Source organism: Dunckerocampus dactyliophorus, chromosome 15 (genome assembly GCF_027744805.1).
Source record: "Dunckerocampus dactyliophorus isolate RoL2022-P2 chromosome 15, RoL_Ddac_1.1, whole genome shotgun sequence".
Lineage (NCBI taxonomy): Eukaryota > Metazoa > Chordata > Actinopteri > Syngnathiformes > Syngnathidae > Dunckerocampus > Dunckerocampus dactyliophorus.
In genome coordinates this window covers 10,127,824-10,146,906 of record NC_072833.1, presented here as the reverse complement: position 1 = coordinate 10,146,906, position 19,083 = coordinate 10,127,824, and the positions used below count along the sequence as shown (strand labels likewise).

The 19,083-nt window shown below is 40.7% G+C and overlaps 1 protein-coding gene across 1 annotated transcript; it reads right to left on the bottom strand.

Moving 5' to 3' along the window:
* Positions 1–376: 376 nt before the first annotated feature.
* On the bottom strand, positions 377–17,556 carry tmpoa (thymopoietin a). Its single transcript, XM_054753876.1, has 6 exons — positions 17,028–17,556; positions 8,105–8,222; positions 6,630–6,779; positions 5,690–5,799; positions 2,744–2,844; positions 377–1,203 (listed from the first exon to the last, which is right to left on the bottom strand). Exons 1-6 carry the CDS (start codon positions 17,268–17,270, stop codon positions 798–800), a joined length of 1,128 nt encoding a protein of 375 aa, XP_054609851.1. The 5' UTR covers positions 17,271–17,556; the 3' UTR covers positions 377–797.
* Positions 17,557–19,083: the final 1,527 nt, after the last annotated feature.

The following is a 19,083-nucleotide window of genomic DNA, read 5'->3' as shown; positions in this document are numbered from 1 at the left end:
AACGGCTCTTTGAAAAGAACGGCTCACCAAGTCCTCATGCACAGAAAACGAAAAACATAATAGATGAAAAAATATATAATGAACAACAACAAAAAAAAAACTTCTACTACACGGATTTCACTTAACACACCCAGCGTTAAACGAGGGAACACTGTATACAAAATGTAAATACTGTTCTTTGCGGTATGGAGATGCATCCGACCATATAACGTGTGCGGGTTCTGTTCACAGTTTGTCCTAAATTAATCTGTTTTGCTATGCTATTTGCAGCCTTTCTTTCAATTGCTTTGCAGACAGGCTCATAATAAAAACCCCAGGAAAAAAACAGACAATGTTTACATGTCATGGAACGCATACCACCAAACGATTACAAAAATACACAAACACAATCCCATATTCATAGTTTATTGGGAATATATTCAAAATATTGTGACATGAATGCATAATTGGGTAGAATCTGGCATTTTATCATAAGAAACCATTTCAGAAAAATATTGCTAAGGCTTACAATTGAAAAGTATTTGGATAACAAAAAGCCTTCTCATCATCAAGAAAGACGGACAGGTTAAAAAAACCAAACAACACACAGTTTCAAACTCCATCTTCAAGACTGTTAATGACTAAGGTAGTTAAAAAACTAAATTCACTCACACCATGCAATAATGCAATACAAAAAAGACAAATAATTAGCTACTGTTTTTATGTTTTTGTATATTATAGCCATAAAAAAGACTATATTGGTGATTCACAGAAAAATGAATTATGAGTAGACTGTCCTTTTGCCATGTGGTGAACTTTTATGCTTTGCTCCCACTCACCACCTCTGAGTTTTCTGCTGAAAACGGGTTGATGGTGTTTGTTTCCATTGCTTGGTAAACAAAGAACAGGAACGCAGCCCCTATGGCCATTAGGAGCACCTTTTTCCACCAAGACATGCCCGGGCGTGCTACTTTGGTTGGACCAGCAGGGGGCGTCGCAGACAGGAGCTTGGCGGTGCTTGGCAAGGACTTGAAAGTGGGGGGGGAGAAAGTTGGAGGGCTGTTGACTCTGTTGATAATGCGGCTCTCTATGTAGGAGGAAGAGGTGGAGTTGCTGATGCTTCTGGCAGGTTTGGGAGAAAAGTAGGAGTTTTCATCATTCCAGAGATCAAGGGAGGTCACGGGGCGTCCGGCAGCTCCACGGATAGGTCGTCTGCAAGTCGCCCTACAAGTGGGGAAAAAAGACTTCTGTTTCAAGGTTCTGTTGGTTCAACATGGATCACAATGTTTATTGACCACAATATAGTAAATATTGTGAACATTTTCACGTTGGCCCCGTTTATGTCCACAACCCGTCTTAGTTGACCAGCTCATTAAAAGTTGTTTTGGGACACCCCGAGCTCTTATGGATTAAAAGTATGATATGTCATATCACAGAAACACTTGCCCAAACAAACTACCCTAATTTCAAAGACCTTTTATTATCGCCCATTCTCCTTATCTCTCTGGCCAAAGTCACAAGGAAATGTGCAAGCAACAGCTAGTTTTGGTTTTGATTTCGACTTATGTTGTCAGACAGTCCGAGGGATTGTATTAGGTCATATTAACATGTAAATGTGAAAATGCGTCCTAGCGAATATGAATCTGATGACAAAAAGATTGTGATTTGTTTAGGCCCGGCATGGATTGGAACAGAGACGGGAAAGGTTTACATGTGTGTGGTGAGGGGGAACCAAATATAATGATATATGTCCAAAAAGACTTCAATATTATGGAATGCATGCATGGTTCTTAAGTACACTAAACAGTCGTCCCTCGCTACATTGTGGTTTGAACATCACCCCCTCACTCTATGGCGGTTTGTCCAGCATTAATTAATACATGACCGCTGTTTTGTAGTTGACTTCTGCCTATAATTAGTCCAAAATATGCATATTTAAGCAAATTGTACTTTTTTTTTGCACAAATTAGGCATTTTCAAGCATAAAAATGGCTAAATGCACTAAAAGACAAACACAGTATAAGCTATTAAGACCACAACTGTCAATGTAGTATTCTACATTGGTCATTAGGTGTCAGTAATTTCAGTGAGACCACCACAGTAACACCAGACTTAACAACCGGCGTTATTGCAGCTTTACATTTTCTCACAACAGGCACAATAATAATACCATAATAACATAATAATCTTAATAACACAGGTTACTGTTGCAGTCACTTCCTGTCCACCATTGATTCTGGTAAATTGTCTTAAATGGCCCATTTTCACTGATTTTATCTTCTATATTGGGTAATACAAATGTAAACGCGGCTATATGGTTGTTACTTCATGTCTAAATGGCTCTAATAATGTTGAAAAACGTATCTAGAAGCATACATACAAACATGTTTCGTATGCCATAGCTACGAAAATATTCCATTTATAAAGAAGGAATCCTACTTCGCGGAAATTCACGTATCGTGGTAGAGTAACGGTGATACACGAGGGATTATTGTATTTTTATACCAGTATTTTAAAAAAATTGTATTGTATCTTGGTATCAGTGTCTAACCTTTATTTAATGTTTTGTTGACATTCTGTTTCTGTTAAAACAAACCTACCATAATAAATGTGTACCGTTTGTGCCTTTGTTTGGAAAATAAACAAATATCAAAAATATCATCATACATTCTTTTCTCCACTGTCTATCAGCTTTAAACAAAATAATTTTGTTTTCTGACAGCTAGTTAAGAGACTTGTCTTGGGTAGTACTTTAAGTACTTACGTGATTCCTAGTGGACTGTTGACATCATTGGGATACAGCTCCTTCAGAACATCCTTCTCGACCGCTTTGGGGGTTTCGTCACTGGCTGCTATCTTCTCCACCTAAATACAAAGAAGCATGTGAATAAAACAGGCACACCATTTTACTGCAATGAACTTTGAGTTTAATTTTCCACATTTCCACAAATCAAGTGCACGGCCATATTAATACATGAACCTTCCAAACTAAATCGACACACCACCATGTGACCAAGTCCAAGCCCCGTGTTCACCATACCGTGCGTCACCTGTGAGTGCACAGACCTGTCTCACTAACATCTCTTTGGTCAGCAGCGATGCGCTGCTGCGCTTCTTCTCGGGGCTGCATGTCGACAGGAGGTTTGTGATTTTCTGCGATCTCCTTTCATACATCAGGTCATCTAGTGGACCACATTCTTCCTAGTCACAAAAAAGTGTGTGTGTGTGTCATTTATCCACTCAACTGTACAGCTGTCACGATTTAAAAAAACCCCAAGAAAACAACCTAAACAGCTGTACACACACAAGCACAATTTATGGATTGACCCCTACCAACCATATGGCATGTGACACAGCTAAACCTATTCATGCCTCACCACCCAATAGAACCATTCAGTTTGACATGTGCGGAATATACTGTGGAATCCCTTTATGTCATCCCCACCCCTCGGACCAGCTGACTCACGTCGACATAAGCAGTTGTCGACATTACCTAAACCAAAACTAGCAGTTGCCTGCACATTTACTTGTCATTTTGGCCAGAGACATAAGGAGAATGGCATGAGATGGGTTTTTTTTAACTTACATTTGTGCACATATTTATTTTGATTCTTCAGTTTATTTAAAAGTTATTTCCAAGTCTTGCCTTTGGATTGTAAAATTTGAAGTGATGGTGTAAGGTGTCTTCCTTTAATACTTCTAATATCACACCTCACCCGAGGCCAAATAGTCCAGAGTTTCATACTTTGCACTTTACTTTGTTCTTATACAGATGTTTGTGCCACATAGAAATGTGCAGCTTTCTTGGAACCATTGCTGTTGATAGGATGACATGTTATCATGGTTAACTATAAGTCTTATTCTTTTTAATGGCCGTTTTGTTGGGACAAAATGTTGAAAATAATTTACACTTTTTGTATTTCTTGTATTCCATATTGCAGTATTTGTCTTATTTTGCATAAACAGTGTTTCTTGGTGAAATGCATCCAGTGGCATCACAGCAAAAGAGGCATTATGTGTTTAATTCATTTCACAACATTACGAATGCTGCCAATATCGGTATCGGTAATGAACTGCTGGACCATAACCGACATCGGTAAGAAAGCCAGTATCGAACATCTGTGCTATTATCTAAGAGAGCTATCCTGTGGCCAATAATCTAAAAAAAAAAAAAAAAAAGATAACAAAATGAAATAAGTACATTTTGTTAGTTGCTGTGGTAGAATCCAGGTAAATGTTGCCATGCATTTATTGTGAATCTTACTTTGCACTGAACAGGAAATCACTGTGTGTGTGTGTGTGTGTGTGTGTATTAATGCTGTGTAGCTAGACTGTAATGTCGCTGTTGTTTCAAGTTGCCTAGCAATGACGACGATGTGTACAATACTACACGTAGACATAAGCAGACCAATTTTTCATAGAAATGACCCCTATGGATGGCACATTTTATGTCGACAAAAGCGGCCAAAGCTGACTTTTTAGTAATAAGAACATGAGATGAGTTGGTCCACGTAGAGGGGTTGTTGACATAAGTGGGTTCTGCTGTAATAGAGAAAAAAAATGTAATGGTGCGAGCACAGACATACAGTACAAATTAAAATGTACCGCTGCTGTCCCACTGCTTGCCTTGGATCCAACCTTCTCTGATTACCAATTACCACAGCAACAACAAAACAACGCAACAACCCCCTGTATCGGTGTCCTACAGTTTTCAGAGGTTAAATAAGTGAGCAGCCCGGAGATACCTGTACGGGCCCGGGTGAGGCTGCCAAAGGCTCAGCCCGACTGTCCAACCTGTAGCTAACATTTCGGTTTGACTCCAGTGTGACATGATGATTTATTACAGGCCTGAGATCCTCAGGCACTAGTTGCCGGAAGAGATACAACAAGTGCAAGTGCAGAAGACCAGCCAAAAAAACTCTAATAAAAATATATGAAAAAGTACAGAACGGAAAACATGACACCCAAAAATGTCTCTTAGGTAAACCATAGCCATCTAAACAGCAGGGGGGGCTGCTCACTCAAAATCAGACATTTCAGTATCAAAATACTGTACTTATGAGAATGCCCCTTTAAACTTATTGGGGGGGTTAGAGGCAGGGAGTACTTTCAATGTTACTGCAGACATGCCAACATGATGGTACTCAACATGCTGATTCTTGAATATGCTTGTATGCGTCACAGCTCTCTATTTTGTTGCATTTTTGATGTAAGGACAAACAAGAGGTGGTGCTTTGTACTGAAACGTGCACGCCAGGAAAAACAGACATAGGAGCTAAGGGAAAGACAAGTCAACAGTCAAAGAATCTACCATGGCTAATCCACATCATGTGCTTTGCGTCATGCAGCAACAGCACGATGCAATTCCGGAATGAAACTGCAGCCTCGCACTGAGTAATGTCAAATCTTCTTCCTTTGCCAATTGATGACACACTACAATGAAACCCAGGCATGTCCCATGCTACTGATATCAGTGGAAATGCAGTTTTGGTAAGGCTATACCAAATTAGGAGAGAAACTGTGCTGTCACATTACAGAACTTTGTGTATATATAGGACCAGTTTACATACACTCCTGGGAATGAAGGGCATTTCTGCAATTCTGTTAAAGCGGAAATGATAGGGCCCTACTACCACTACCACTAATGCTATGTGGTGAGAGTGATAATAGGGCTGAGTAACAAATGATAAACCAATGAGCATCTACTTACCGCCTTGTGCTGGCTGCTGCGGGTACGGGTTGTGACTGGAGTCTTCCCTCTGCTTCTAACAGGCTTCTCCACCACGGGAACTGGTTCTGGCTCAGGTTCTGCTATCACATCTGAAACCAAAGAGTATTATAAATATACTCAGTGGATATATACCCGTTTATGTTGATGCCCCTCGGACTGGCTGACTCACGCATAAGCGGTTGTGGACATAACCGAAATCGAAACTAGTCATTCCTTGTGACTTTGGCCAGACACTTAAGGAGAATGAGCATGACATGGTTTTCCGACATTTGTGTATATATGTATTTTTTTCTTCTTTTATCTAACAGAGCTGCTACACTACCAGTCAAAAGTTTGGACACTGCGTATGTCCACATCTGTGTCCAAACCTTTGTCTCGACTACAATGACAATAAAGCTTTCGTACACGTGTGAATCTTTCTTCCGGTGGCTAACAAGCTAAAAATTAAAAGAACATTAATTCAATGGGTGCATTTTTTAGTTGCTTTGGTAGAATCAGGTCAATACTGCTATGCTTTTGGTTTGAAGTTTACTTTGCACAGAATAGGAAGTCACTATGTGTATGTTTGAATGCTGTGTGACTGGACAATAGTTACGTTGTTGTTTCAAGCTTCTTATCGATAGGGGTGAAGTTATCAATACTACAAAACGTTGACATAAATGGGACAATGTTTCATAGCTGTCAACATAAATGGGACTGACTTAAATGAGTTCCACTGTACCACACCTCATTTGGCTACGTGAAAGAGTCAAAATAGACACAAACGTAAACCCACAGTAATAAACATTAACCTCTCCAACCGTGTCAATCAAAACTGAGCATTATTGCATGGTCAGTCAGGATATACACAGTGTAGACGTTTGTTAAGATCCTATGAAGTTAGGATCATACATCATGATGGTAGTGTGCATTCCCTTACCATCCTCCTTGTCACTGTAGAGTTCTGATTCAGAGTTGCCATTGTGGTTGACTTGGATCTCTGTGACCACTATCTTTGTTATTGTTGCCTGCGCAGGACTGTCATCAAGGACCTTCTGCAGCTTCTTCTCGTACAGCTGACGAGTGGATGCTGGCAGGATGAAAATAAAAGGGTGGGATGGTGAAGATAAGCTAAGAAATTGTTCAATGGATGTAACATTAACATTTGGATCCATCTATTCATCTATCTGAGATCCAGGTGTGCATGGCACCACGCGCAGGGAATGTGTTGTTAAAGGCGAGTTGCAGAAGAGTGCAGAGCACCATCAAAGCATGCAACCCAGCCTTTGGCTCGTGGGAGTCAACATTAGTCATAGTGCTAAGAAGAAGACAGTCTGGAGACCTTCGTCCATTGTTGTTCTCCTGTTTCCTCCACTTGGCCTTCCCAGTGAAATTCATAAACCAGGGGTGTCCAAAGTGTGGTCCTGGGGCTGTTTGCAGCCCGGTTTTTATGGCCCGCTTCACATGGTAATAATAATTTAAAAAAAAAACGGAAAAATATTACAAAGGAGCAAGAGGGTCTAATATAAAGAGAAAAGATTAAATGTTGATAATTAAGCTTTGCGTTACTAAAAGTTTTTTTCAGCCTTTTTACAACATTGAAAATATCAATTCACCCCACATCCTTTGATTTTTCAGTATGTGAGCTTTGGTGGAAAGGTTTGGGCACCCCTGCGTAAGCAGATAAAGACAAGTAGATAAGACGGAAGCAGTGTGCCACCATAGATCAATAGAGATGGGAAACCGGGCTACAACCTGGAACTATTAGTGCTGCACTTCAGCCAGTAAAGAACTTTTATTTATAAGAGTAAAATAGCTACTAAGTAATAACTACTAAGTACAGTAACTCACAATAGTCCAAAAATGCTATACAAAATGTGCAAGGCACTCGTGATTTTTACCACCTGTGCGCGGTGCGTAACATATGGGGGAAGCGCATGACCTCATAATCTTTCTGTGCCGTCCTGCGCTCAGTCTCGGTCCTGTTTGAGGTTTCTTCCATTGAGGGATTTTTCCCCTTGCCTCCACTCCCAAATGTGGGGTTCAGTTAGTATAATGCTTGCTTTAATGAGGAGTGTAGACCTGCTCCATGTGTAATGTGCCTTGATGTAACCAGTGTATGGAAACATTAAAATATTTTATATGGCCTCAGATCACAACACAAGCCAGTGAAATGATACAGTACCTATCATATAAACATGCCTTAACATGTATTAATCTTATTCACATGACATACTGTAATGTTATTTCTGTCTCTATATGATCACACTTACAATGTGTGCACGTGTTTGTATCGGTGTATTGATTATGCCTCCCCCAAACACACATACACACACTGCACATCCAATGTGACTGTAACAGGGAAAAATGTGTGTCTTTGAGAATTGGAGAAATATAATTATTTGACCGACTCACCTACAATCGGGCCAGCATGCACTCCATGTTTGAGCAGTTCCTCCCTCAGAACTTCGTCAGTCAGCGTAGTCACGTCCAGCTCAATCGGCAGGACCTTGTCAGTTTTCCGGGGGGCTTTCTGATGAAGACAACAGCAGATTGGTAACCACGGAACGATCGGCAATGACTTTCCATCCAGTTGTCTTGAGGTTATGTAATTGGCAAATAACCCTAAACGGGTATAGTGAAATGTCTGTTTAGTTTTAGTTGACTGTTTGAGTCCTGCAATTAAAAATTTCAACTTGTAGGCCTCCATGGGGTATTACAATTAGGGATGTGCCATATGGCCTAAAATCCATATTACTATATTGCCTCTGATCCAGACATTTCAAAACAGGTTCCAGACATTGGCACTGACATATGCGCCATTTTTGGTTTTTGGACAGTGTTATTCTCTCTCTGGGCTTTTATTCATCTACTTGCTAATTTCCTGTTCATAGCAGGTTACGCTCCGCTGTGACGTGGTTCGAACTACACTTCTGTTCATGTGTACTAAGCATCTGTTCTGTTGCTTTCGCGACTTTACCTTCAAGCTTGCGTAGCGGTTAGCATGGCTTCTCTGTCTTAGCTTAGCTATCCCTTGTCCTCTTAGTGATAATGATACTTGCACAGAATGTAGTTTCTTTGCCGCCGTAGAGGTGAGGATTGGCAACTTAGAAGCACGGCTATACAAATTTAGCTGTGCTAGCTACAGCACTACATCACAATCAGGGCTTGTTGTAGCTTGTCCATCTCTATTTTGCAGCACACTAGGTTGCATCATCAACATGCATTATCGCAATCAGACGATAGAGTTAGAATCCGTCATTGGCCATAATTTATAGTGTTCACGCCACACCCTATGAGAGTCCAATCCTAGCTACCATTTTCACCTCCAAACGATAGTTCCTATGAACTGTATTCTTTTGCTAAGCAAACATCAATCTCTGTATAAAATTAAAAAAAAATGTTTGCTGAGCCTGCAGGCAGTTCCCAAAACTGGTTTAGTGAGGAGATAAAGTGGACTTTAAAGTGCTTTTCAAGTCCTCAGTTTTCACTTGTCGAACAAAAACACCAACGAACAAGGGACCATTCACAGAGTATAGCTGCTATAGTCTCCATCAAGTGTTGGGATGAAATGTTCCAAGTACCAACTCCAGTGCCTGACAAAAGTCTTGCCGGTTATCCAAGTTGTCGAAACAATAAATAACATCACTTTTAGTTGCTCATTTCGATTCAGATCTTGTTTATATTGAACACTCTAGATCAGGGGTCGCCAACCCGTCGACCGTGAGCTACTAGTCGATCTTAGGGACTTTGCCGGTCGATCGCGAGAACATTTTGAAAAAAATTTATTATCATATCAGTGCCCTCACCTTCTGGAAAGTGACCAACAGGCACGCATTTTGTCTACTGAACACGCCCGTACGCCTCACCACTATCCAGCCAGCAAATCACGAGCCCCAGCAAGAAGCCCAGTCCCCAAAACCTGGCCGGAGGTATATTAGAACACCGGGACACCCCTATTTCCTCAGACTGGGACTTGACTGACTTTCAGTAGGCCGTATTTTCACCTCAACCTTTAGCATGTTGACCTTCTCATTTTACTCCAAGCGTCAATACGCCCAGGTTACTTGATTTAGTTATAGTTTGTTCATTTGAATACAAGGAAGTTAAGCTTGAAGCCTCATGCTTTGACAAAAAAATAAAAAAATAATCAAATAAAATCGTTTTTGTATTTTCAGTAAGTCTGCTGTCCTGCTCATTAGCCTCAAGACAAATTGTAACTACAACATATGCGATCCACTAATTTTAATGGCCATCTATAATCAGGAAGGATGGTTATTGGTATTTTCAAGTACTGAAAAATGCACTTTCAAAGCCCACAGACAGAAATAAGTAGTGTAACAGCATGAAAAACTTGGTAGTTTTAAAGCATGTCGCAGGGGAAAGCTAGACTAACTCTGTACTTGCACAACCAGCAGACTAGAAGTCAGCCCTCACACACCCACTTTCAGGAAATTACATATTATGCGACCAGCTGAAAAAGAATTCGTAAGTTAGGCTCTAGGCTCAGAGTCAGGAGTATTAAAATGCATGGAATGTTTTTCAGGAATGTTGTAGTCATGGAGTAGCAACTTTTGACTGACAATTTATTTTTTTCTGATTCTTGTTTTGTCAGCTAAACATAGTGGCATCTGGGGTGAATAATTAATCAAAACAAACAGTTATAAAAGGTTTTTACAGGCTTCCGGCTTGTAACAGGAAAAGGACTGCCTACGACTTTGAAACAAATAAAACTACCATGAAGCAGCTACTTTTTTTCTGGTAGGTTTCTCGCACAGATGTCCTCAAAATGATCCCCGTTCCCACTAGCCAACCGCATCAAACTGTCCTTTCATTACCCTTTATTGGTGAATGTGTGAATGAAGACTTTGTTATAAGAGTAATATAATGGTGCATTAAACGTACACTTTTCTGAAAATTTGTTAAATGCTGGTTTTGACTGTGGCATACTCCCGCATAACCTGACTCAACACTTAGCCATTATTTTCAGGTTCTGTTTTGATAGAAACAAAGTAACTAAACGAGGTAACTATGTTTTCTTTGTTAGAATAGAGACAATTTCAAAAGACTATCTTCATGGTAACACACCCAGCATGGTTTAAATTTAGGGGTCATTTGAAAGAATGTCAAGTCTGCACTTCATTTCCTTAAAAATGCTGCTTGACTTTGACATTTCATCCACTCAAACTCGTACAATCTCTTCTGCCCCTTCTATTATGTTTCCCAGTTTCTGAAACCCAGGCTATTGAACCCCTTTGCCTGGATTATTTTTTTGAGTTAAAATGCCCAAAAAAAGGTTGTACCAAAAGTAAATGAAAAGCTGTCCTTGATCCATTTGGTTTACTTCTTAAATTGGGATGAAACGTTCCAAATGTGTGACACTTGGAGACTCTTAGTCACATGAGATCAGAGTCTTCACTGACTCGCAAACAGTGGCTTTCTGACACGATATCTTGTCTTTGAAGGCTGTCATGATTGACAAATAAAGACAGAAAAAAATGAAAATTAATGGACAATTTTTGTTCCACATTTCTCAACTGATTCAAACCATTCCACCATTAGGGAATGAAATGGAATCGTGGACGGAATCGCGGAATTGTCCAATAAAAACGGAATTTACTATTAAACGCAGAATATCGTGAATTGACAAAGTGAATGACATGCTATCATCGTGAGGAGAAGGAACGTTTGCGTGGGGAAGTATTTACTCGGCGGTCTGCTCATTGTGGCGGAATCTCATTACAAACACTAAACCGCCTCCTCCCGAACTTTTCAAACCTCCCGGAGGAGCTTTCTACAATGCCCGATGATGACGTGCAGGTTCTGAATGAAAACCGAAGAGAAACACGTTTATTCTTGAACCCAGCTCGTCTTACAGACATTCTCAACACACACACAACATCCAGCCTTCAATATTAGAAGGCCGTTTGCCCCATATCGGCTAACTGTGTACAAAATGAGTGTGTCATAAATTGGAATTGCATTGGTGACTACATCTTCCTTAATTACAGTTTGCTAAAGATTTTATAGAACAGTCAGCCAGGCTACATCTAGTTATGAATTACTAGGCAAAATTGTCCATTGATGTATTGCATTAATAGACTTTTCATTTAATTAACGGGCATTTTATTAACTAACCCATAAGCAAACATGCGATGCTGATAAAAATGAGTGTAAAATGTAAAGTAATAGAATTCAAAAAAATTAAAACGAGAAAACCGGGATTTGGAAAAAATAAATAAAACAAAATTTGGGGGGGGGGGAAATACAACGGATTTCATACGGCCCTACACCATGACAATAAGATCAATCAGGATACTATCCACATCTCAAAAATTCCACCTTTTCCAAACACAAATGCCCTTTGATCTACTTTCTTACTCCTTTACACACTTCTACTCAACTCATTCAAACGTCAAAACATTAAGGCTATCTACGTTGCACATTCCCCAAATCCCCATTTTCCCCTAAATTCCACATTTTCCAGCCCAAAAATGTGCACTGAAATGAATGGCATTTTGTCCCACATTTCTCAGCCCAATCAGGCTGGTAATTTTGTACATTCTAAAAAGTCCCCACATTTCAGAAATTGCCATCTCTAGTGATAACAAAACTGCTCATTTGTGTGCCTGGAGTCATGCAAGATTCCTCCTCGGTGTGAGCCTTTAGTGAACGTGCGGGTCTAAAAGCGAGTTTGTAAAAATGTGAAGAATTCAATAAAGCATTCTACGGCTGAGGAGCGCTACAACAGCATGTAATGAACGTGAGAGACACGCTTCAGGATGTTGTCTTGTCATTTTTCTGGCATTCACTGACTGAGGCGGGCAAGTTCTTGATCTGAACCTGAGCCAAGTGTTTCATAACCACAGCAGTCTGGTTGAGGAGAGCAGGAAAAGAGGAAGGCAGAAGGACCCCGTGTTCATTCCGCTACAGACCACACCCGGCCTTTAAAGAAATACCTGAACCCTGAGCTCACAGCTGGATGCTAGCCTGCTACTCAACGTCTACACAAACACCAATGTATATTTCATGTATACTTGAAACCAATGTCATTTCTACATTTTCATGATTCATTTAAGTACAGACAATTATGAATGCTGAAGGTGTGCTGAAATGCTGCATGGAAAACGTGCACTAACTGGAAAATTTGGAATTGACAGAAAGTGGAAAATTGTCAGCCCGAATGTTTTGATGCTGAAATGGTTTGAATGTAGGGCAGGATGATGATTGCGATAAATTTCAGGTCGATTGCGGTGATCAGCTGCGAGTATATTTACTCGATCAAACATGGCGGAAACGTCCATGACAACAGCCAATCAGAGTCGACTTTTCCCCGCTTCATTTCCGTTTGTAAGTTGCCGAACAAGTAAACACAATGACCAAACGCGGAGCTGACGGTAACAAGATACTGTATAGGTCAGCCGTGACTTGGGCGTTATCCTCCGAAGACGATGCTATTGTTGAGAAGAAAGGTTACTCATCAGTTGTGTGCCGGTGGTTTAGGTATCCCCAAAGTGATGTGGAGCAAGTCAAGCTGACGTGCAAGGTGTGTTGATGATCGGTGCCCTCAACAACTGGCAAGAAAATCTGCTTCATCATTTGAAGTACCACCACCCAAGTGATTATACGGAAAGTGTAAAAACACGAGTGGAATCTGCACAGCCTGCCACTGCTGCCAGCACACGTAGCAGCAGTTAAGGCACCACTAGCAGGGGGAGAACATGTAAACTCAACGTAGAGATGCCCAAACGGAGATTCGAATCCAATCCAGATCTCCTGACTGTGTGGTGGCCATGCAGAAAATTGTTTGTCCAAATGAATGAACTGAATGTGTTTGTGTAGAAATGATTTGAACCGGTTGAGGAATGTAGGAGTAAGAATTTGGAAGCTCAAACGGCATTTATGTTTAGAAAATCTGGAATTTTGGGAAAGTGGAAAATTGTTCGTTTGAATACTCTGAATGTTGTCATATTGGAACTACTAATCAAAAAACTGTGGAACGTCTAAAAACTGTTCATTTTCAATGGGAAGGTTGTGGAAAATGTGGAATTATGGAAAATCTGGGTCATTTTTTTGGAATGTGTCAATAGATAGCCATCGTAGGAATAGTGATGTCGGAAAGGTCCTCTTGAATTAACCGCAACTCTTTACACTTTCAATATCAAACAGCCTTTAAACATACCCACTACACTTCTACAACTTACCAAGGTGTGTTTATACATGACAGGTTTACACTGCCTTCAAGTAACTATGTGAAAAATGTGAGGCATTGCTGTATGTGCGGAAGAATCACCTCCGACTCCTCACATACCTGCAGCCTTCTTTCACTCAGACCATGACAGGTTACACATGATGGATAACACAGCAGCTTAATAACCATTATGATGCACAGGCTGTGACTTAACACTGTACATACGGTTGAATTCAAGGATCTCCTCAAATATGGAGGGTTTTTGTGACAAAATTGAATAAATAGAAAAAAAACAGACAATTCCAATAGGAAATCAATAATTTCTCGCTACTTCAATTGCAAAAATATAATCTTAAATAATTACACTGAACCTATTTAATAACCATTTATTTAATGACATTTGCAATTATTTTATTTTTTTTCTCATTTAATGGCATTTGTAGTTATTTAATCGTTTGGATTTTTTTCCATTTAGCAGAATTGTATTTCATGGTGCTGCAGGACATTAAAAAGCATCACAAGAAGTAACATGAATGATACACAAGTATCAATAATACATTTATATGAGGTTGTTTACCAAATTCCCAATGCATTCTTATTTATACTGTACTGCTTGTTGGTGTGGCTGTTGTACCAAAGCAATTTCCTGTAAGTATTGTGATGATACTTAGGACCATTATGTGATGTGTTCATGTATGTGTTGCTGTAAAATATGTGTTGTATGATGGTTGGACTTCATGCGCAACAGAGAGCTATTTAACTCTAACTGTCCATTACATTTCGCCACAATATTTAAAGAATTGTTTAAATACAGTGTATTTTATTATTTTTCTATTTAAAAAAAAAAAACTCAGGGTCTAATTTATAAGTGGTCGACAATGTATTAATGAGTTGGTCAACATAGCTGGGGTGTCGACATAAACGAGACCGACTTTAAGCGGGAGTTACATCCCGACTTATGTGTTACCACATGCACGGGCTCCGCAATTTTTGCGAAATTTATCAGCCGTGGCCAGCACGTAGAAGAAGTAGGGTATCAGAGGGATTGCAAGTCTGTCGTACTTTGGGAGCAAATGATTCGCGACACACATGTGCTTGCTGCTCGCCCTCCGTTGGTAGTTTTTAAATCGTGAGTGCGGCGTGTGACTCGTGCGAGCTGGGTGTGCTTCATGTAAGGCTGTCGTATGTTTCGCTCACTGGGGACGCACCGTGTGTGGGCATCGTACGAGGCTCGTGAAACCCACTCACGTCGATCGCAAGATGGCCGTACTCGCGTTCTACGGCACCTACGGCTATCGTGACCCGGAGAACCAGAGTGTACAGTGGGAAGAGCCGCCCGCCATGGCCGGGCAAGGCGCATTAATGTCGGATACAGTATGGGAGCGGCCGCCGTGCGTCCGCGGAGGTCGAGTGTACAGCTGGAGGAGTCGCCCCACCACAAGAGGAGCCGCTGCTGTGGCCGGGCAATGTACACAATGTACTTTTAAACTTGCGAGACACGCACTTCTCCTCTGCCTTGCACTTGCGACCTGGCTGCGTGCAAGGTTTTCCTGCGTGCACGCAGAAACAATGGAATTAACAATGGGATGGAATTTAAAAGAGTGCATGTAAACTGAGACTTCACATGAATGTGACAAAAATGGAGAGACCAAACCATTTTGTCAATCTGACTATTTGAGTGAACAGTATTGGTCACATGGTCACTTTATGTCATCCAAGTCCCATTCTGTAGTCTTTGGATATTATAATGCAGAACAAGCACTCCCTCGCAGTGTTTATTTACCACAGAAGCACACAAAGAGCTGCTGTTTGCCGCAAAGTTGGCTTACAAGCTAAGCAAACAATATGCTTCAAATTCAAAGAGCTTTGAACGAAGGTATGACTGAGCCAAAAGCTCAGGAAAAGAGAAACCCGGCATGAACCTGAATGAAGAAAGTATGCTGTGTACCACCTGTACACGCGGATGTTTTTCGAAGCTGTCGGAAGGCACCTCCCATATGCAGCCGTACGAGGCCTATGCGACATGTAATTTCTCTGTCATCACTTAGTTTTTGCTCATAGCCTTTGTTCAACCATCATGGAAAGCTTGGTCCCCAAACAAGACAAGACACATCTGCCTGTCTGAGGCATATGTGATAGAATGCAGCTCCGATTGTGAATTACTACGAGAAAAATCACATACCTAAATGAAAAGGTACAAAGGCAAGGAGTCCCCCTGGATTGTAAAGATGAATATTAATCAGCACAGTGAAAGGTCCAGATTATGAATGAGCAATCTGGAAACCAACCACAATTTCGCAATGTCTATTTGTGACTATACACTTTTAAGGGTTCATTATATTGCCTCTAAACTCTACTGGTAACTTTACAGACTGCACGGAGTCATAAATTTGAGGCTCTGGTGACCCGAGAAGACAAAATACTTTTTAAAAACCCATTCTTAATAAATCAATCATAAAGTGGGAACCCTGATGTGATCTCTGGACCAAAACCAGTCAGTGCAAGTCCACCAATCTGGCTTTAGAAGTCACGCTATGGAAATCTGACCGGCCCCTGCTTGCAGTCGTGGACTGGAGAGGGATTATTACATTGGAATGTTGACACTCTTTAGCCAAGACAAGAAACACTCGACTCTCACATTCGTCAACATTGGTATGCAATGAGTGACCAAATTCAAGTGCAGAATATGTGCTCCTGATTTTGTGTTCACATTGTTTACAAACTCAGTTCTAGTTCAAGTTCTTGGCCACAGGAGTGCTTTGAGGTCAAAAAGCCAAAGGATTTGAATGAGAGCTAATAGTCATTTTTAGTTAGATTTTTTGCACTATAACTGTACTGCGTGTAATAAAAGGGAATAACTCTATGTCCATAATTATGATGTGACATGATGTTCTTATGTTTCAAGTACATGGGCCAGACGTGGCCGTCAAAGAGGCCGGGGAGGTCTGGTACCGTGTAGTTCCTTATGCGTTTTTCAATGCGGCCTCACGTGCACACGCAAACGTAGGTTTTTGTCATTTGTCTATAATATCGATATTTGGATCGATCCACCCACCTCGCGGGGGTACTTTATAGTATGGGTTTTATAGTGTTCAATATCATTATTATATCAACTCAATTAACGAAAAAGTAAGAGGTGGAACCTACTTTGCCGGAGGATCTACTTCTGTTGGAGACAACGGGCGGGGGCAGCTCCTCGTCGCTGGAGAACGCGTCCAAAGTAGTGGCCGCCGCGTGCTGCTTGTTCTGGGCGGTCAAGTTCTTCAAATAAAGCTGCACGTACACGTCTTTAGTGTGGTTGCCGCTGGGTAGCTCCACGTTGTGGGCCAGCAGCTCACTCTTCAGTTTATCCTTGGTGAGCTGCGACGGGTCGTCCATGAACTCCGGCATGACGGCGGGACAAAGTTATCAGCACACGGTGGATGAGATTTGGCTAGCTCAAGCAAACTAAGACAAAACAAAATGGCTAACTAGCGCCTCTTACTGGAATGAATCCGCAATGCAAGTATTCTTTGTGGAGCAAAGCAGATCGACACAAACGAGAATAACTTGTTGCTGTTTTCTACCCTATGCGTTGTAAACGCATGGTAGTAGTGGTCGAATGAAAGCCTAGCAAGACGAAGCTCGTCCTGCTAGCGGGCGTGACCTGAACCGGGCGTGACCCGAATCGGGCGTGACTTCCTGTCTGGAGTTGGCGTCTATTGGACACTTGTGGTTTGAAAGCGCGTTGTCATTGGTCAAGAAGTTGCAACGATTAAAAATGAGGAAAACTGAAGCCTACTTTTTTTTCTTTTTTTTGTTTGAAAACTGCAGCCTACTAGTCCGCATTTGTTGGCTGCAGGACGTCATTTTCCCGCGCGAAGGCTGTTCAAATTAGAAAGTCGGCGAATGCTCCTCCAAATGTGTCCTTCTCTGTTGAAAATAAGTCTGCATTCAAACCATCCTTCGTGGCCCATCATTTCCCAAGTTTCTTTTACGCACTTCCGTCCAGCCATTAAAAATGTCAGCATTGCGGCGCAAAGTTGGAGAAGAGTATGTATTAATTTATTAATAAATATTGGTTGGTTTGTAAGTCGGACGTATTGGTTTATTTGTGCAAGCAGACCATCTTTTGGATGTAAAGTCTTAAGTCTTTGTACAACGCGATCTTCACTTTGATCTTACTACCTTGATTGTGTAAATACATAACACTTCATAATACGTACATAAATGGAACAAGATGAAGTCATTATTTGTGTTTGTGTACATCACGCACATGTTTTATTGGGGAATTTTGTGTGTTCTATGAATGGTTGTACCTGTGTTCATGTGATGTGTTTACATTTCACTTGCGTCTGTCTTTGGAGCAATCATGGACTTACAAGCACATACAGTAAACGCCGAACAAGAGTATGGACAAGTTCAGATGATAATTTGGTAAACAAAATGACGTTTTCAGCGTTTAACATGTCAGCATTGTGCTGAAACTACTGCTCTTGTGATGTTCATCTTCCATATTAATTGCAAAGACTGATGAATAGGGAGGATATGCTGCCTTTAAAATGATTTACTGTATTCGACTTCATTTTTACAAGTACAGTCATTTATAACAGGCTTAGCAAATGGTAGCAAGTGTTACATTTTAGACATGAATGAAAATACATTGTCTATTTTTAAACATGTATTTCAAATAAATATGATGTGAGTATGACTGCATATGTTTCAGTTCGAGATGCCGTCTGGTGCTGCTATTAATTGCACAAATCGTGATACTCGTGAAAATCGCGACAAGGGACTTATATTTCACAGGTAGGTAAATGCTTATAAATAATAAAAATTGTTTAAAAAATAGATACTTTAAATCTGTAAGCATCTTTTCGTCTAAGTAGTTGTAAATTACCCCTTATTCCCCTTTAGATTTCTCCACTACAATGCTCAACTTCTAAAGCAATGGGTAGTAAATATGCGGAGAGACAGGTGGATTCCTGCAGCCAGATCGCAACTCTGTTCAAGTAATTTCACCGAGGAGAACTTCGACAGGACCGGCCAGACTGTTAGATTAGGACAAAATGCAGTTCCAACAATATTTGACTTTCCCGATCATCTTCTAAAGGTATGCGTTGCATTCAACTTTGATACTACGTAGATCCTTATCATAACAAATACCTTGTGATCACTGAAATTGAGTTGTTATGCATTGTAATTTCACACCTTAGAGGTAGGG

Excerpts from the sequence above, each read along its gene's own strand:
- tmpoa (XM_054753876.1), bottom strand. The coding sequence starts at position 17,270 with ATGCCGGAGTTCATGGACGACCCGTCGCAGCTCACCAAGGATAAACTG. Across the intron at positions 2,845-5,689 it reads GCAGCAGCCAGCACAAGGCG|GTGGAGAAGATAGCAGCCAG; the intron begins GTAAGTAGATGC and ends CTTTGTATTTAG. Across the intron at positions 1,204-2,743 it reads AACAGTCCACTAGGAATCAC|GGCGACTTGCAGACGACCTA; the intron begins GTAAGTACTTAA and ends CCCCACTTGTAG.